Genomic DNA, 20,669 nt, shown 5'->3' with positions numbered 1-20,669 from the left:
AATCAGAAAAGTAGCCTTATACTCTGAAGACCTGAATTCCCTACCCAGGGAGTAACAATTTCCATAAAGGAATTTTTAGGGAGTCTACAAAGGCTGATTTTTTTTTTTTTTTTGAGGGAAAGAGAGCATGATACTCGTTTTTCAAGACAGGGTTTAGAGATACTTACTAAAGGACAAGTGGCAAGATGTGGCATTTGCTTTTTCTTGGGTCCTTGGCTCAGAAACGGTCACCAGTGATTCCTGTGAACACCAGACCCAGAAGTGCCAAGCGAGGCTCTGGAGATGCAGCACTGCCCATGTCCTCTTGCTCCGGGGTCTCGCGTTGGCACAGTGTCCTCCAAGCAGAAGACAGGGCTGCTTCTTCCTTAGCTGAAGTTCCAATTGTGATGAGACTCAGTTCTTTTTCAGCTAAACACAGAAGTTTCAACAGGTTCATAGTGTCGGCCTTTGCTGATACCGATCCACAGGCAATTTCAAGGCATTTTATCTTGCCGCAGTTCTGAAAACCATCATTATTCTGCAAAGCCTTAAGTATGGCCTTCCATTTAGATGATATCAAAAGAAAATCAAGTGGTTTCCAGAACTGTGGTATGGATACATGACTGCCCCGCTGCCCAGCGGTCATTGCCAGGTTAAAAAGAACAGCTGAGGAGTACAGAATGAAAAGTAAAGTTCTGCTGTGTTCTACTTATTAAGTAATTCATTTCAGCTCAAGATACTGCCTTTGACCTCTTCCTCTGTCCAAATCTCAGTATTATCATTTACTATTTTAAGCTGTTTTATAGAACTGGAATAATACACAGATATGAAAGGATGATTATAGGGATGCTATTAGGCATTACAGCTGAGATTTGAAGTTCTCTTTTCTGCAAAACAAACCAAAGGATGTTTTAATAGCTGAAAGCCTGACAACTGGTTTGCTGTTAGCTTAAATCAAGCAGTCTCACCAAGAAGATACTAAGAACCCAGTCAGTAGGAGATGGTCATACTTGGTCCTTCAGGTGTTATTTGGCATAATTAGCCCTGCAGTTTGGCTTGAATTTTTCTTGCAGACTATCCTTCCAATCAGATTCAGAGGTTTGGTAGATGTGCACAGCTTTGCACGTTTAGGCATGTAGATTTGCAGGATAAATCGTAGGACAAATCAGGTAAGAAGCTCTCTCCAAAACCCATACGCCAGTGCAAATCCTAGTGACAGAACATAGCAAAAGCTGCAATCACAAAAGCATCTGCCCTGAGCCCCCACACCTGCCAGCACTGATCTGCACATGACAAAACACATTTATCCCTCCACACCAGCCCTGGCATCTTTGTCCATGGGACGAAGGCAGAGGGGCAGGGCTGGGGATGTCCTGCCTGCTGCATTCGGGGCATCTTACAACTCGGAACGATGCTGAATCCACTGCGTGTCTTCATGAACTAGTTGTCCAAATAAGGATGCATCTAGCACAAATTCCTGGAAAAAGGTTTATGGGATGAAGCCACAAGTTCTGGCTTCTTCATAGAAATGGTATTGGAGCCAGGACAGGCCCTGGCCTCTATTTCTTCTCTACTTTTCATTTTAAGTCCCCTTCACTGTTCCTATCCTCCTTGGGAATTTTATTTGTGGTCTTATTTCCCCTTCCTAAATCTGATGTAAGCCCATTAGTGGTTTCTCTCAGGATTTTCTGATATCCAGGCTGCCAGTTATCTTAGTGGGAGCACGGCACTGAGAGACAGCAGACTCACAGATCTGTGCCTCTGCAAACGTAACGCCTGGCAGCTGGGAAAGCAGGTGTCAATGGGAGAAACTTCCCTCTGGGAAATGATGTGGAGGGAAGAAACTCTTCCAGCCTCGCTCTGCCACGTTGGCTGGGCCTCGTGGAAGCTCTGCCTTAGCAGTCACAAAACTGCCCGAGGACACGCGTGCGCCACAGACCTTTCCATTTGGCATCCTTGCACGTGGGCTCCCAAGGGACAGGCAGCACCTAGGGGACAACTGTCTCTCATTAACGTGGCTCTAGAAAGATCCGTGTCAAAACAGGTAAAAATAATAACGCACAAGAGCATCCAGCAATGTAATGTGCCTTTTATGAAACACATTGAAAAGCCACTGCGTGTAGGTCTTTATTCTTACACTCAGTTTTGGCACCAAACTCTAATCTCAGTTGCTAGTTATCTGCTGGGCCTGCTTATTTTCTATTAACTGAATTTATACAGGGTGTCATGTGCTGACTAATAACTCATCATTCACACTCTGCTTCTCATGATATAATTACGCCTTCAACTGTCTCCTGAAGGTGCCAGAATAACAGATTAAGATTTCTGAGAGGGATAACACACAGATAAAGTGTTTTCAGTTTCTACAGATTGCCTTCTTAGGGAACGAAACAGGTAAGGATTTTTTTTTAAACCATTTTTTTTCACCATTTTTGAAGGTCTCCTCACTATTTTTGAAGGTCTTTCTGTGTCAATCTCTATAATTTTAGATAATGAAGAACAGAAAGCAAAGAAGCCTTGTATGAGGGATTTCTCTATCAAACGTAGCAGTCTAGCACTGCATCAGAACTGGGGCTCCTAAATGCTACTTCTAAAGAAAAAAATAATTATTATCACAAGCTTTGCTTTGTAGGAGTAAACTATGTCTTTCAGTTCATTATTTTGTGGAGCTTTCTAATCAGCACACGCAAAAACAGTATTTGTAGTATATTTCTATTCTAAATTGTTCATATTCTGAAGCAGCGTAAATAAAATATTCAAAACCTCGATCTGTATTTAGACACCTAAAAAAGCATCTTGATTTTTCAGAGCACCTACAGCTTTCAGAGTTGCACAGTGCTTCTGGAAATCAGGCCATTTATATAGGTGTCTATATTTAGGTACATGAGTTTGAAATGTTTGGCTTCAGGTCACATAGCTATGGCTCATTGCATTTATTTTATTCCCATTTGGGTGACAACAGGCAAGTCCTTTCTAATAACCCTCATCGCAAACCTGCAAAATAGCAAGAAAGGTGGTCAGAATTATTATGTACCACTGTGATGTGCAGAACTTTATAAGAGGCATCAAGTTCCTTTCCATAGAATCTCAGAATAAAAGGCCCTAGAAATCAGTCTGTCAGAAAGGTAGGGCAGTATGTTTAGAGACTGATCTTATGTTCAGTTAACTCTGTTCATTTCCCATATTTGTCATCTTTGTCATCCCCTCTGTAAGCTTATGATTTTACTTGACAAGCCAGATGTTTTAGCCTTATTTTGGTTGAGTAGAACCTAGAAATCAAGTATTTCTACTTGGTAGCACATGGCAGCAAAGTACACTTTATCAGTGATGAATTTGAGCTGATGCAATCAGTCATGCTGTTAAATTATGGCTGCACATCCAAGAAAGTTTTTGAATTTAGAGAGTAGCTTGCACAGGCCTTGCTTGTAGTTAACCAGTTACGAAATAAGCGCTAAGGTCTTTTGGTCTAACATACTAAGATCCTAGACAGAGGTGATTAATGGGGAAAGGACATCAAGAGGAAAGTAGCCTTTGTAGTTGTACAAAATGAGGTTTTCTATTTCCTTATTTCAGTTTCCTTATAATCTCTTCTCACTGCCCTCCTAATTTACAAAGTGCGATACTTACAGCTTTGCTAGCAGGTATCAACATATGCAATCAGCAGTTCAGTGCTGCCTTAATTTTGTGTGGTGAGAAGATTGCTGAGGACAAACAGGCAATTCATAGTTTAAAACAAACAGCTCACGTGCTTCAACAAAATGTCCTTGTCTTTTAGCAGCCCCTTTCTGAACGGGGGAATTTAAACCTAGACATAGTATTTCAACTTAGAGAGAGCTGCACTTGCACTTTAGGGATTGTCTTTGTGAGAAAACAATGGTTTTTTCTTCTTTCTTCATCCAGAAATTGCTTTAAAAGTCAATGAGACTCACTTTTCCCCTTGATGTAGCATGCATCTAGGCTAAAAAAACATTGGTTAAAAATATTCCTTAACCAGAAACTGGGACATGGCATTTTTGTTGTTTTCAAAACTGAGGGTTAGCTGTAATAAATAATAAAGCTCTATTTTTTTATGATAGACCAGGAATTTTTGCAATGTCAAATCAAAAAGTCAATGTTAAGACTCCTGTTCCTGCTCTGATTGCTTTAAGACGCAGCAGTCTCCTGTTGGACCTCTGCCCCCGAAGATGCCTGGATGCGGATAAACCAGCGAGAGGGCTCAGGGGACAACAGGTCCTAGCGCAGGGGCTCTCGCACTGCAAGGCTGGGAGCTCAGCCAGGCTCTCCCCACTTTCCTGACCCGCAAACTCCAGATTTGGGCACAACCTTCATCCCTGGCCACAGCTGAGAAGCGAGTGCTCCTCTGCATCTCCAAACCCCAGCGAAGGAAATGGCCCTGCTGCTTGATCAACCTCTTAGGGACAGGGTGTGCGTAAAGGCATTTTACAGGCACTGAAATTCTGCGGCGAGCAAAGGGCACTCTCTTTACTTCGTGCAATAAAGTCATTCCTCTCGCACCCACCACTGTGCCAAATGCTCTGTAGATAATGAAAGATACAGATGGCCTTTGCCTTACACATTTTTTTTTTTAACCGTCTGCAATACGTCGCATCTAAGCTGCTCTGTAGTTGCTAAATGCATCCCGGATGGAGCTGAAGAGGTGTTGAGGCAATGCTGTCTCACTGCACTGAGTGACTGAGTGATAAAATAGCAGATGAAATTCAGTGGTGATAAGTGCCGAGTAATGAACATGGAAAAAATAGTCCTAAGAATGCATACACAGACATGGCTTCTAGCTGTCACTTTTGCAGGAGGTCAAAGTGGACCTCAAAATATTCCTGTGGGGTTAGGAAATGGTCAAAAGGGCAAACAGAATGTTAAGAATTAGTAGAAAAGGAACAAATAAGAAAATGTCATTTTTCTGAGAGGTTTTTTTCTGCTCTTGAACTGTTCTCTCTTGCTCTAGACTCCTCAGATGATGAGCAGAGCTCCAGATTCAGGACTTCTCATGTAGCTCACTGTTCTTCTAAAGCCCCTGGCTGTGCTACTCTTGCCTATTCCACATCCAGAAAAACTTAATAATCATTTAAAGTAGAATTAACAATTTAAAGAACAGCTTTATTTTTCCTCAAGTAAAATTGGAAGAAGGTAGAGAGAAGGTAGACAGAATGGCAATAAAATATGGAATGTATTTTTTCATATAGGAAATAGATAAAAACATATTAGCTTGGAAAAGAAATCACTAAAGGGAACACAGTTAAAGCCTGAAGAATAATGATGAGGTCAACAAAGGATTTTAATTCACTGTCTCTCATAGGAAAGAGTGAAGAACATTTAATGAAATAATTAAAAAGCAGATTTAAAATTGTTTTATAGAGTGAAAAATTATCATGGTGCAGCATATTGCGGAAAGCAAAATTAGAAATGGGCCAAGAAGAGTTTACAGAAATTCATGGAGGACAAGACCACTAGTAGAACTCACCGCAATACCTCGGATACAACCTTGACTTCCAGAAGTCCCTGACTCACTAGCTGCTAGAAACTTAAAAGACAAATGGGAAAGAAATACATGGTCTATTTCTATGTTCTTTTATTAAGTACCCACTCTTGGCTCCTGATGGAGATGAGACACAGGGCTAGATGGATCCCACAATGTTTTTCCCTTCTAAAAAAGATCAACCATGGAGATACTAATGTTGATCTAGGCAACATTATTTTTACTTACTTTATCTCCAGACTTAGCCACTTGCAAGAAATCATAATCTGCCCTGGAACATCTGCCCTATGAGGAGAGGCTGAGGGAGCTGGGCCTGTTCAGCCTGGAGAAGAGAAGGCTGAGAGGGGAGCTGAGCAGTGTCTAGAAGTACCTCAAGGGAGGCAGTGAGGAGGATGGTGCTGGCCTCTTTTCACTGGTGGCTACCAAAAGAACTAGACGAAACAGCCACAAACTGAAGCATCAAAAGTTCCACAGGAACTTAAGGAAAAATTTCTTAACAGTGAGGGTGACAGAGCACTGGCACAGGCTGCCCAGAGAGGTTGTGGAGTCTCCTTCTCTGGAGATCTTCAAAACCTGCCTGGATGCCACCCTGTGCCACGTGCTCTAGGTGACCCTGCGTGTGCAAGGGGTTGGACTAGATGATCTCTAGAGATCCCTTCCAACCTTAGGCATTCTATGATTCTATGAATTTGAGATTATCCCAGACACACACACACAAAAATGTAAAACTCACTTTTTGAGAACTTACTGGTTTTGAGATGTTACTTATTCATTTCTTCTGAAAAAAAAACTGTCATTAAAGCTCCTGCAAAGACAGCAGGAGTGTGTTAATGTTTATATTTTGCTGGTCAGAAATCAACATAACACAGGAAGCAACATTTTGGGGGTTTACTGCTTTAGTTATGCTAAAATTCGCTATGGTTGTTTCAGTACATTTGAGAGGTCACTTTTGCTTATAGATTAAATTCTTAGATGAGAAGCAGGTGCAAAATGAAGATAACAGCTAGCTCAGGATGTGGATGAGATGGTTTAATCCCGTGCTCCGAGATATCAGTAACAAAACTCCCACTCAATTCTGTGGGAGCAGGACTTCAGCAAACCTTGCAAGCAGCAGCTGTTTTATCACCTCCTTTGGGATTCTTTCCATAATTTCAACTGCCTCCAGATCTTGGCACCATGCAACTACTTGGATTACGGAAAGATGTCCACAACATTTAGGAAACACAGTGTACCTACTCAACCTCTCTGTCCTGTATAGCACCAGGGCTTATGTGGGGAAACAGACTCTTAAAAACAACTTCACTCAGTTGCTCTAACTCCTTGTTTTTTTTTTTTTTTTAAGAGCTACCTTCCCACATGTAAATTATGTGCTATTTTCAGAACATTTCCTAATAGAAATACATAAACACTTAAAATGGGATATCTAAGAGCTTAGAACTGTTTCCATTCTTATTTAATTTGAAGGTTTTAGTGTAAACAGTGGAATTTTGAGTTATTTTTTCCCCCCAATTCACTCTGGCAACAATGTCTGGTTGCATTTCAGAAGTACATCCTACCCTTAGATATTCCTGATTTTCCTGAACACGAATTAGCTTGAGTTCATAACTATGGAGATTCCCATTTTAATAGAAATAAATGCTGCAGCAACTTCATTAGCTCTTCTTCCCAGTATGAAAATATGAAAAAAGATATACTTTATATTGTAGTATCTTTAGTCCCATACCTTTCTTTTGCTTTTGCATAGTGCCTAATACAATAAAATCATGCCCGAGCAGAAAAAAAAAATAGTAGTTATAACAAAAAAAAAAAACAATGAAAAGCAATTACCACTATCTGTTACCTGAAATACGTTAAAAAATAAAAGTAGAACCAGAGAACAAAAGTGTGGAAGGAATCTAACACGAGGATACACAAGTGGTTAAGCTGGCTCTTAGTTAATGGGACCAGGAAGAAACATTTTAGTTGCAGTAAAATCACCTGCATCGTGTTCTAAAATACTGCTTTTAAATATTTGCAGAGGTAATGAGGGAGATGCTATTGCTCTCATTCATTATAAAAGCTTTATTTGTTTTTATGGTCAAGTACGACAGTGAAAGGTAATCATTTTGTGTATTTTTAACTAATAAAGCATTATTCCTTCCATAGATTTCTATAGGCTGTTAAATAGCTATATGGAAATATACTGTATGTCTCCATTACATTCTGTAGATTTTCAGAGCCACCTTTACAGAAATGTACTTACATTTCTGCTAACCCTTTTGATTATATTCTAAAGGAAAGGGACCATAGAAAATTAGTATTAGCTGATGTCGCTTATGAGCCTCAGCTATGCAGCTGGAAAAGGAAGTCATAACTGAGGCCCAACAGAATAGTTTCTTTCCAAAGGGGGTGATCCCCATGAGCCTTTTTCCATTATAATTCCGATATTCCTTAAGAATCCCACCAAGGGGCCTTCAACTCTTGTCTGTAACATAGAGAAGCCTCTTATCCACCCTTTAGGCCAAAGAAGAAATCAACTACAGCCACGTTTCCAGACCAGGCTTGCTTTTAGGGCCAGTTTGCTTTGCCTGTGTTCAGAGGTTGGGAATTCCACTGGATGACAGCATGCAGGTGGGATCACCAGAGGGACTCAATCACTAAAACAGCCCTGGGATGTGGTGGAAGCAGCTGGTGGTGCTCAGGGGAGCCCTTAGTTTGGGGCTGCAGGAGGGAGATCCATACATGGGTACAAGATGGACCAGCCAGGCTAGAGAAGAAGAGCAAGACTCATCAGGACAGCTCTCTTACCCCACCCCACCCCACCCCATCCCATCCCATCCCATCCTACCACACGCTCATCCCATCCCATCCCATGCCATGCCATCCCATCCCATCCCATGCCATGCCATCCCATCCCATCCCGTGTCTCATCCCATCCCGTGTCTCATCCCATCCCATGTCTCATCCCATCCCATCCCATCCCATGCTCATCCCATCCCATCCCATCCCATCCCATCCCATGCTCATCCCATCCCATGCTCATCCCATCCCATGCTCATCCCATCCCATGCTCATCCCATGCTCATCCCATGCTCATCCCACCACACGCTCATCCCATCGGGAGCCCCAGTGCCACCTGCTGCCGCCCGCCCCGCTAACGGCCACGGCGCGTGAGGCGGGCAACGTCTCCTGGGGGCGGGGCCAGAGCGCTCCCCGGCTTCTCATTGGCGGCCTCTGCCTGCCCGTCGGGGCGGAGCGCCTCGCTGATTGGGCAGCGCCGCCTCCTTCCCTGCCGCCCGCCTCCTCCGCCACCTTCGCCTCAGCGGCGCGAGCGGCGCTTGAGGCGCGGGGCGCGAGCGGCGGGAGGCGGCGCGGGGTCCTCGGCAGGAGGCGGTGGCCGCAACAGCAGCACCGGCCAGGGCCGCAGCACCGGCGGGAGCCGCGCGGGCAGGTGAGGGCAGCGCCGCGGGGAGCAGCGGTCTTGGAGCGGAGGAGAAGCGATGGCTTCTCCCGCGGCGGCAGCGCTGCCCCGCCGAGCTGGTCCCTCCGTGGCAGCGGGGTTATGTAACGGCCGCCCGGCGCCGCTGCCTCCGCGCGCAGCCGGGGGCTCGCCCGGGGGTCGGCGCCGGGGGCGCGGCCGTTGGGAGCGACCGTTGGGCGCCGTGAGGGCACGCGGCGGGGGGTGGGTAACGGGCGGCGGTAACGGGCGCTCCCGGACCCTGGGGGCACCGCGGGACTCGGGCAGCGACCCGCGCTGTCTCCCCCCGCAGTTAACAGGTAGTTCCCCAGAGCGGTGCCATGTCCTCTGCTCCTGCAGCCTTTGAGAGCTGCTAAAACGCTCTGCTCCCTCATTGTCCGTGCTGTAGTTTAGTCTGGCTTTGTAAAAAGAAAAAGAACCGTAGGTCTGATACATCTGCTTCTTAATATATAGAAATGTTATTTAACCACGGGATTAGGCTTTATGTGACTCTTTTAGGCTTTCAAGCTCATCACTTGCACATCAGTACAAAATGGTTTGCCCATCCTGTTGTTGACCTGGTTGGAAGAGTTGCTTTGCAGAAGAGGGTTTTCTCTGGGAAAACACAGAGGTGCTCTCCAGAAAGTCTGTGGTGTTCCTTATAAAGAAGGAATAAGGCAATGGGGTAGTTGCCTGTTGTTCCTGAACAGTCAGGAGTCTGAATGTTGCACCTGGAGCAGTCAGAAGAACTGCAAATTCATCACAGCAAATAAGGGCATAAAGTGTTTTTCTGTAGATAGTTGATACAGTTAGAGTGGTGCCTGTAGAGGAGACCTTCTCTCCTTAAAATCACTGAAACTGTCAGCAGTGTCGTCCAGTTTGGCTGTTCTTCCCCCAGTACTGCAGTGTGCATTCAGGTCCTGTGCCTTGATTTGTCATCCTTTCTCTTTTAAGTATTTGTCATTGCATTGTTGTCCTTAATGCTGTTTAATTTGCCAGCTGCTGCTATTTCCCAGCAGCAAAACCTTTTCAAGAAAATACTTACACTTTATTCCAACTTGCACCCAAAGTTCTGTAGATGTTAAAGGAGTTTTATAGTCTAACTGGGTTTTCTTTCACCTGTCCTGAAAAGTTACTGTTTTCATTACTCAGTAATTATTCAGTAATCAGTTTTTATAAACTCAATACAGATAAAGCAGACCTCAAGTTCTGGTCTCAGAGGTGATGGCAGCAGCTCACTTTGCCCTGCTGTGTTTATGGTGTCTGAATACCTTCTAGGAATGAAACAATATGAACAGCATGTAGTTCTGTGATTTCTTCCTTTTCATATTGTTAGGGAAAGTAGGGTTTGGTCGTTGGATATGGTCATGAATTTTATGTTATGATCTAAAAGATTGTTAAATGAGAAATTTTTCATGGAATACTGTAAAAAATATGACTGAAAGCTACTAACGTAACTCTCAGATATTCTGTGCATGTCTTATAATGAGCTTTTAACGCAGCCTTGCTTAGAGGCCAAGTGAAGGTAATCAGAAAGCTTATTCTGATTTTTTTTTTTTTTTTTAATATTGTAATCTTATGGGATAATGTTAATGGTTGATTAATCAAAGTGCAGCTTTTTGACTTGAGGAGTATCCCATTAAAGCCTACCCATCTGACACTGGTTCTCCAAAGTATCATCTCGCTCTTGTGGAATGGGGCCCTGGCTTCAGTAGGGTTGAGCATGGAGCTCATAAGCTGACTTGTGTCCTCCATGGCTGGAGATACAAATTGCTTAGCAGACCTGAGCCAACATAGGTCCCTTCCTGGTCAATGATATGGCCCTGTGTCACGGGAGGCACATTTGAACCTTTGGAACCATATGCAGGTCTTGAACATTTTGAGCTGGCTAGCTCTTCTTTAGAATAATAAAAGTGAATAGCCCCTTTGGATGTTAAAAGCTTCCAAAAATAGTTACAAAGGCTCAGCTAAATTTAATACGGCTAGAATGTCAGTGGAAAGGATTAGAACATTTGGGATTTGCACCAGTTAGCATTAAAAAAAAAAAAATCCTCCTCTTCATCTTATAACTCTCTTGCTTCTAGCAGCGGAATAGTGGAGACTGCATTATTTCTGTATGGTGCTAACCAAATCAAAGTTAAAGTATTATGGACTTTGGTCCACTTCAGCCATTAATTTTTATTGCTATATGAAGAAAATCATTGTCCAGGTGAGGAAAGCAAGGGAGAAGGTTAAGGAAAGGGATGGATATAGCAAATAATGCTTTTTGGGCTGCAGTGGTTCAATAATTTTGTCAGTTTGGGACTGTGAGGTCCCATTCTACTCCTTCTAATGAAGTAAAATGTCTTCTTTTAAGTCTATGGGAGTTTTCCATAGTGGAAAAATTTGCACCTTAAAAAGAATGCTGAAGATTGGTATTTTTATATGGAATGGAATGAAATTTCAGTAGGTTATTACCATGAGAACTTCCCTTTTGCGCTCATGCCTTCTGCTGCAGTCATCTGTGTGCGTCTAATTGACTTCAACAGGAGCTGCATCCTTAGGCCAACACTGTAGAAATCAGTGAGTCTGCTTTCATTAAATCAGTGCATATTTTAAATAACATTGTTTTTCCGGAAAAACAATCCAATCTGAGTTGGTGAGTTTGAACTTGCTTCTGTTGGAGTTGAGTGGAACTTTCTGTGTGTGCATCTTCTTGTTTTTTTTTTTTTTTTTTTTTTCCCCTCTTTTTTGTAAAGATGGAGTCTTTGTTCTTTCTGAGCCTTTCTAGAAAAACAACCATAATTTTTTTTTTACTCTATTTTTTCCAATTTTTCCTAATTTCTGTGGATTACTGTTTCCAGGAGGTTTGCATTCAGGATTTGGTAATACTTTTAGTTTGTAGTGATTATGTTTAAAACCTCTATTTCTAGCATTGTTTTCTTTATGCTATTTTTAGTCATCTTGTTTGTCATGGCATAAAAAAAGTTTTCCTAGTGATCTGAGGAGATACATGTCTGTTTCTTGATGTTCTTCAGGGCTTTTTTTAACCCTTAAGATAGGAAAATGGTCACTGAGGAAATACCTTATTAGTTTCCATAAATACAGTCAATAAATCTATATGTAATTGATTACGATTAAGATAGTGGTCCAGGAAAACACTTCAGTTCATGGTGAACATTGGTCATGTGCTGAAGTACAGCTTTGTTCAGCAAAGCACTTAAGATTTTGCTCTATAGGGGGTCTTAATTCATAGCAAGATATGCCTCTCTGCACTTCAAATTTTTTCACTAGAAAAATCAATTTTTTTGATGCAAGAGTCCTACTGATAGAAATTTCAGTAGGTTATTATGATTTGCCAGTGAATTTTTTCAAATTAAAAGAAAAATAAATAATAAAGCTCCACTTTCTCCTGGTTTCTCTTAATTTAATTAGAGACACACTGTCTCTGAATAATCTACAATATCAGAATGAACACTGAGCTCTCACCAATAATCTGTACTGAGTTTTCAGCTGCAGCTTTTACACAGTTGACCGTGTTTCTGAGCCATCCCAAATGGAAAGTGCTTGCATGTCTTGACCACAGGAGGAGCAATGTAAAATGGCTTAGACTTACCTGTGTGAAGTAATGCAACTGTGCATGCAGGTTACACCAAAGAAGCAGCAGAGAGCTTAAAGATACAGTGTGGAAGAGCAGTGCTGTGCTGCTATGATGCTTCAAGGGTTAAGACTAATGCAGCCATATTCAATTCACTCACCATTCACTCTGAGTAACTTTTTTTTTTTTTTAACCTAAAAACTTAGGGTAAAAACCCTAGACCAAAATCTTAACATGGTGGAACATGAATTATATATGCTTGAACTTAAAGGTGATAAATTGAGATAACAACCAGCTAATGTTGACTCTTGCCATATGACTCTGCACTCATGCTGAGTTTAGTACAAACGTTGATGCTGGAAGATTGCTTAGCTTTGTTGGAGTATTTTTTATGGCATTGTGTATGTGTTATCCTGAGAATATGAAAAATTCTCTGATTTCCTGAGGGAGGAGTAAACGTCTTAATCTGAATTCACTGCCCTTCCAAAGCAGAATGAGTTTGATTTAGTGTTATCTGGATGTCTTTTCATCTTTTATTGACAGTATAAAAGAGGCGGTAAGTAAACTTATTCTGCCAGCAGCTATGAGAAGACTCTCTAAATAGAAATAGGACTCAATGATTGTATTTGCATCTGTAGTAACATATAAGATGACTTTGTCATTCATTTTATACGACAATCCATTTCATGGGTTATACCCTTAAACAATTCATTATTATTTTAGGATTGAAATGCAAACTCTTCTTGTTCCAAACTAGCGAAAAATTGGAAAGAAATTCTGAAAATATTTTGATAGAGGATTCCTAAAATGGTTGAGTTAATTCTTTAACAAGAATTAACAGGCATATGCGTGCGCACACACACACACACACACACACACACTCAAAATAAAGCCTGAATGCTAAAGCTTTTCTTATATGTTATATGTAACAAAGACTCTAACATTAAAATCAAGTATGTCTAACACTATTCCTATGTTATATATGAGGAATACCAGCTCATGATTGGCTGAAAATACCCTCTAATACAATAATCTTTTATGAAGCTCATGTGGAACTGAAAATTCAGGCTGCAACTTCATGGATGCTTTAGGTAGATTAGTTGCCGAAAGATGGTAGTGATGAAATTGTAATCTTTGTCCTCATCCTTTCATATGCAAACATTGATCCTATTTTCTCTCGTGTTGCTGCAAGCATTTATGTAACCATGAAGTAAATCCGATCAGTTATCTTCTGATTTTGAAACTAAACTTTCTGGCCTTAGTCTGGGCCAAAACACTTTCATTTAGCTGGGTCAGCTCACTGATGTGATATATAGCATGACCTCACAAACACTTTCTCCAGAGCAAAATGTAGCCTGGGACCTCTCTCTGTATAAGAAGGGGCTGATGTTGGAAGTGAGTGACCTAAGATATGTGACAGATTCTACTGGGTAGCACTAAAAGTGCTAGTTTGTGCAGTAAGGAATCTGAATTTACAGACAGGGGTTTTGAAGTATGCTAACAAATAATGCGGTTGATTTGAGTATGTTTATGTGTGGTGATGGTTACTGAGCTCAGACTCGTAAGCAGTTTATTTCTTTTAGGGAACATGTATGTGTCTGATCAGTGAGATTTTTTTTTTCCTAATACTACTAGTTATTCTGTATAGACATCCTTAATTGTGTGAGTTCCATCTTTCCTTGAGCTGGAGACAAATAATTTGGGTTTTAGCAAGCTGGCTTGCTAATAGAGGGGAAAATTGATTTGAATGTAAGCTTTAACTTGAGAGTAAATGATGTGCATGAGTGCAGTCCCTTGCAACATGTCTCACCCAAGTCTTGAAAAAGAAATGGTCAAAAGGTATCTAAATTTCAGTGACCTTCCTAAGAAAAGTTGTTTTGTGGCCTATGCCCGTGTCCTGCTGGGCAAAACTGCCTTAAAATGATCAAAACAACAAACTCTTCTGTTAGTAAAATAGCTGCAGGAAAGCAAAGTTTGTACTGCATGAGGTATCTTAAGAGTATTTATTAGCTTGCAGTTTTAGATAGAGGCCCATGTGTTGCAGAAGCACCTGCTATACTGTATGTTCATCACCTTTTTGTCCATATTGCCAGATAAGGTAATTAAAAAAACTAAGCATCCCTGTTGTAATTATAAATTCAGCCCCTTAGGTGGGCTGTTCTGCTTTTTTTCCTATTTATTTTGTTATTATTATTTTTAGAATAGAAGTAGTGAAGAAACTCGCTGCTCAGTAAATTCCTAGTGAGTGTAAATTCATGCTCAGGGATTTCATTCAACCCATAATTACTTTACCTTTTTGAGTCTGTTATGTAAAATTGTCTTTGAAACTTCCCTCTGAGTAGACTTTTCTGGCTCAGTACTTGCTTATGAGAATAAGCGTTTTTGCCCAGTGTGACCACAAGACAACTGAGTATTTTTGCTAAGTGATTAGCTGTGATTAGTAGGTGATTAGACTGTTTTAAGTGGAATACTTCATTCCCAATGCTGCCATATAAGTTATATTTTGCAATATATTAGACTTGTGGTTTATTTTCACAAACAAAATGATGATTCTAATCTTGATATAGGCTAGACACAATGACAGAGATGTTCGTATTTGGAGCAGATGATCTGTTAACACTTAACTAAAACTGTGATGCATTCTGAACTTCAGTTTCCTCTACAGCAGTGTTTGCTGTGAGGATTTCTGTAGGACTTAACATGGATATGTTTATCTGGAAGTGTGCAGTATACTTTGCATTTCTTCTAGGCTTAAATGAGTTAGTTCAAGTAATAAAAGCAGTATTGTCATGGTATTGAGTTCCTGATGAGCTAGTACATACTGCTGAGAAGTTTAGCTGCATCCTCTACCACTTAGTCATTTGTGCTAATGTCTGACTGAGTTGGCAGAGACATTACCCTGTATTTGAGAAGCTAAAAACCTGTCATCAGCATAAAGAGCTAGTTAGTCTGAGGCTTTTATATTACACCTGCCACAGCACTGCATCTCTGTCATATGTGCAACATCCTTGTTTTTTTTTAAACCCTTTCTCTATATATGTATATGCCTGGCCTACAGGACTAGGAAACTATTGTTTTTAGTTCTCCACAGTGCATCTTATTACCTGGAAACAGAGGGCTGTAAGATCTTGTGACCTACCAACTCTCCCCGGATCATTATATGCTGTAGGAGTAGTATTGCTATACAGCATTGGATGGATATGTGACAGTTTAGCTCTGGACCAGATCCTGAAAAACTGGTCTGACTGTAGGGTTTGGTCTAAGTGACATCTGCAGATGCCATCCAGCCTTAATGCTCTAATTAACACCAGCCCATGGACCAGCCTTTATCGGGTAAACCTGGAGCGTAGAAAATGTGGACCTGGCAGTACTGCTCTGAAACTGATGCTTTTGAGGGTGATACTGGTTTGTTTTCTCTAAGATTTAATTCACTAGCTGAGAGACATCAGCAGTAAAATTGACATCTCCATAACATAAGATTACGGAATGATGCACTTTGTCATGTGCCAAACAGATCTTCTGAGCTGTGGTAGAAGTGAGGTTATGTAAAAGGCACAAGGATGGTAAATTAGAGCCATAACTTCATGTTACTGTATTAAGATTTAAGTCTACATAAAGCATAGGATTTATTTTTGGACACTATTTAGGCCCAATAGGTTTAGTAGAACCAATACACACAAGCCTTAATAAGGAATGACAAGCGTGCGATAGAGCGAGGACAAATAAGAAAGAACATTGTGTCTGTAATTCTCTAACCACTTTAAGAAGAAAATAAGTCTATGATTGTAGACTGTTAAGTTCTTTCTATGTTTGTGAAATTATTTTTCTGCATAGCTTCTAATGAAATTACTGGAGCTCTTGAGAAGCTGTAGAGTAAATAATGTCCAATACACCTATACCAGAGATTGTGTATGCTAGCCATGATAAATAGCTGAATTTATTGGGCCCTTACTTAATCCCCTTGGCTGGTATGAGGCTTAGTCTGTATCCAGAGTAGGGATAGGGTTTGATGTATGAGACTTACTTCATGTCCTTCAGTGACTCTAAAATTATCTTTCTGCTCTGAATTTGGGGTAAAGCCTCCAAAGTCAGCAGGATTTTTTTTTTTTTTTTTTTTTTTTTTTTTTTGTAGAGGTGAGAATCAGCACTCTGTTATGCTCTTCCTTGGGCAATTTTTAGATATTGTTTTTTGCTTCCTACTAACATTAAAATGCAAATAAACAAACAGCTAATGGGCATAGATAACAAAGCTCATCCTGCTTTTGAACTGGAGACATAATTGGTTGTTCTTTGAGATAACATCTTAGTGGCAGAGTCCTTTGTGCTAATAAAGTGTCTTAGTAGTACTTCTCTTCAGTGTTTGGTGCTGCCTTTCAAAAGGGTCAGCTTCTGGCTTTGAGTATCATCTTCAAAGTTATTTTCATTTTCTTCTCATCCAGTGCATGATAGCTTCTCTCTAAGCTGACTGGAAACTCAATTTACCTTCCCAAGGACAAACATAACTATCTCCTAAACCCGATTGCAACATTATAATCTCTTTAGGCCAAAAAAGATTCAAGTCCTGGCTCTCTTCTGAATGTGTTCAGCAGCTTGTGCTGATGCAGTTAGGTCTTTTCAGTGCTAATAGGAAAGTTCTTTTTGCACCCTAAGTGAAATTGATTTTGGTGTCCTGTTTCAGAGGTCAGTTGTTGCCTTAAAATAGGTAATTAATAGATTTTTGTCCTGCAAACCAAGAATTTCTGGGTTGGGGTGTATATGTGTACGTGTATGTGTGTGTATATACATATATATATATATATAAGGATAGTGTAATTGTGTCTCATTTCTATGCCTCTAGGAATGAGGGGAGACTCCTACTTCTTGGGAATGAGAGGTCTCAGTTGCTATGGCTGCATCGCAGAGGATGGAGGACAGTTCTTAATCTATTCCATAGATGGAAACAGCAACTTGAAGAGATGTTTTGCAGAGGAAGATTATCATGAAATAATTGACTTCAACGATCTTCCAAACTCTTTATTTGCTTGTAATGTTCACCAGTCTGTTTTTGAAGGAGAGGACAGTAAGGTACAGTGTGGGTTTCTTTACTTTCATTGCAAGTAAAACATTTTTATGGTGTTTGTGTTTGTTCCTTTAAATGACAAACACTTAAACAGTACAATTTTAAAAGAAACTGAATCAAAGATTTCTTGTGCTTTCCTAAGGTATGTGACAATACTTTGCCATGATATCATTTCAATAACTTAAGCCATTTTGCCAGCTACAAATGGAAAAAAAAGTTTGCATTTTTGTTTGTGTCATTAGAATATGAAAGTGTATAAAGGTACATGGCTCCATAGCAACCACAGTTGCTGTCATAATGGAGGAGACAAGGTTAAACACAGTGTTTTTTTTTTTTTTTTTTTTTTTTTTTCCCCTTGCTTGCTGATCATAGAATCATAGAATCATAGAATGCTTAGGGTTGGAAGGGACCTCTAGAGATCATCTAGTCCAACCCCCCTGCATACGCAGGGACACCTAGAGCACGTGGCACAGGACTGCATCCAAGCGGGTTTTGAAGATCTCCAGAGAAGGAGACTCCACAACCTCTCTGGGCAGCCTGTTCCCAGGGCTCTGTCACCCTCACTGTTAAGAAATTTTTCCTTAAGTTCCTGTGGAATTTTTGATGTTTCAGTTTCCGGCCATTTCCTCTAGTCCTATCAGTGGCCACCACTGAAAAGAGACCATCCCCGTCCTCTGCACTCCCTCCCTTGAGGTATTTATATACACTGATCAGGTCCCCTCTCAGCCTTCTCTTCTCCAGGCTGTACAGGCCCAGCTCCCTCAGCCTCTCCTCATAGGGCAGATGTTCCAGTGGTGAGAGGCTGCCTCTCCTGTGGTTTTTTTTTGTTTGTTTGTTTGTTTTTTCTCCCTCCCTCAAATATTTTAAATAATAATCTGAAATACTGTTTTACTTGGAAAACCTAAGATGAATGCTAGTGAGAACAAAGAAAAGAAGGAAAAGGACCAACTGTGAGAGACCTGGAAATATTTTTATCTCTGCAGTTATTGTTTTCAGCCATGCTGTCCTAGACTATACTCTACAAAAACAAACAAACAAAAAAAAACAAAAAAACCCCACCTTTCTGCAGAAAGTATTCAGTTCCTGTTTCTTAGTGTATTATGTATTTATTTGGGTGCAGTTGTTAGTGTAAAACTGATAGTTTGAGGCTATGAAACTATCAAACATTTGCCGGGTTAGTTGCTGCAGGCACATGTGAGGCTGTTGAAATGTCTTATCTGGAATTGTCAATCTGGGGACAAGTTGGTAGCAGTAAGGGTGGCTTTGGGTTTTTGCTGGAACTATCTGAGGAGATGCCCAGATAAAACTGGGAGTGAAACATGGGCAGGACAGAAAAAGGGCTGCTTTGATGGGGGGTTACCCAATTAAAAGCATAATAGAGCAAGACTCCTAATAAAGGTAATGATGAAATGAACTCTGAAGCTGCGCAAGTGGAATTGCCTGAAACATTTGTTGTTTGGATATGCTGTGCTGTTTTCTTTTATCCTTTGGCTTCTTTATTGAAGGTAATGATTTTTATATTTTGAAGTACCACAAACTACAAGAGTACTCAGAATCTGAATCATTAACACCTATTCAAGAGAATGAAACTGAGTACAAAGTTTCAAGCATGTTGTACTGTTTTGTGGACTTCTATCACAATCTAGCAATGGACTTAAGTTGAAGGTGTTTGTTACTTTAGTGGTTTGGGACCATCTTCACAAATATTTCTGCCATTAAAAGGATGTGAAAAATATAATTCCAAAAGAAGAGCCTTCAAAAGTGTGCCAGGACCTAGAGAACCTCTTCATTCTGCTGAAATTATATCCACATTTGCTCCTGATTTCTCCCTTTGAGAACTGTATTCTAGTATTTAGCTGACGGCTTAGTTAGAAGTGGAGTAGATGTGGGGATATCAGTCCTCAGAGATTTGCAGGATCAGAAGATATGTCTCAAGAATAGCAGCTGAGCTGAGGAGCTAGATGTGCTATTCCGTATACATGTGCATAAACAACTTATCAGTGAAACAGATGATTGAACAATTCTGTTTACAAGTAGCTATTCCCATAAGCTTGTATTCAACAAGGTGAAATTATCTTCAGATTTCTTATTAAAACCCACACAGGACCTGGGCCAGACTGATTTTTTTGTTATTCCTGCAAAACAGATACTTATGTTTTCAGTTGACTTGTAATCCTTTCTATTATTAACTCTTCCTGCGGGATAGGACCACACATGATTTCAATATAAAATATCATCAAGTTACCAATCTTAAGTTTAAAATCTCAGAAGACAGTGACAGTTAAGAAATGCTGCTAGCAGAATCCTGTCTTCAAATGCACATTGATCCAGTGTGTATGCTAGTCGTCTTTTTTTTTTTTTTTTTTAAAAAAAAAAAAAAAACTGCTGTAATTGTTACATCTACAGTAAAGTCATTGTCTTGTGTGTTTTGCAGAAATTTACTTTCTGCAATGTTTGCTGTGGAACTTTGCCTTTACTTTTCTTGGCCTGTGCTTTCCAAGAGAAATTGGAGGCATGATTGGTTCAGAAGTTACTTGTAACTACCAGGGAAAGCCAGAGAAACCTGTCAGTGTAAATGGATGTCTTGATTTGGTGTGTGAACCTGCTGCAGAAATAATGTTTAAATATCTAAACTTCTGAGTGGCTCCAGCATGCAGCAACATTAATGTCATGAATGCACTCTGACAGCTTTAAAATTATTTTACTGAAGTGCCTCAGAGGCTGAGCTGTCAAGTTATGTTCTTCATTTTGCTTTTTTAATACACAAATATCTAAGCAGGACACACACCAAAGATAGGCATTTCAAAGCAAGTGCCTCAAATATTGTTTGCATTTGAAAGGATTTGACAACTCTGAATCAGTTACAGGATAAAGTGCAGTTCATTCTTGAGCACTGGCTTGGTGTAACCTTGAGGGAACATCTGGGTTCACATCTGCCTGGACTAATAACATACCTGCATGTTCTGTGCATTTTTATAGTATAACAGAGCATCTCTCTGAACAAAGCTTTCCTACTGTTCAGACCTGTGTTCTTGGAGAGAAATCTCCATGTAAGTCAGGAAAGTACTATGGATAGCTAGGTTGGGCATGTGAGGATTTGTACAGATGGTCCCAATAGTTTCGG

General features: G+C 40.6%; 1 protein-coding gene across 1 annotated transcript in view; it reads left to right on the top strand.

Annotated features, from left to right (window-relative positions):
* Nucleotides 1-8,854: 8,854 nt before the first annotated feature.
* The window catches only part of RCAN2 (regulator of calcineurin 2), a 69,577-nt gene continuing 57,762 nt past the window's right edge, over nucleotides 8,855-20,669 (top strand). The window contains exons 1-2 of the mRNA XM_088520122.1: nucleotides 8,855-8,903; nucleotides 17,324-17,550. Of these exons, the coding sequence (XP_088376248.1) occupies nucleotides 17,326-17,550 (225 nt within the window). The 5' untranslated portion in view covers nucleotides 8,855-8,903; nucleotides 17,324-17,325. The remainder of the gene's footprint in view (nucleotides 8,904-17,323; nucleotides 17,551-20,669) is intronic.

The sequence above is a fragment of the Tinamus guttatus genome, unplaced genomic scaffold (assembly GCF_059628265.1).
Source record: "Tinamus guttatus ecotype Peru unplaced genomic scaffold, ASM5962826v1 Tinamus_guttatus_pri_ptg000080l, whole genome shotgun sequence".
Classification (NCBI taxonomy): Eukaryota; Metazoa; Chordata; class Aves; order Tinamiformes; family Tinamidae; genus Tinamus; species Tinamus guttatus.
Note: the sequence above shows the minus strand (reverse complement) of the source record. Positions and strands in the feature narration are given on the sequence as shown.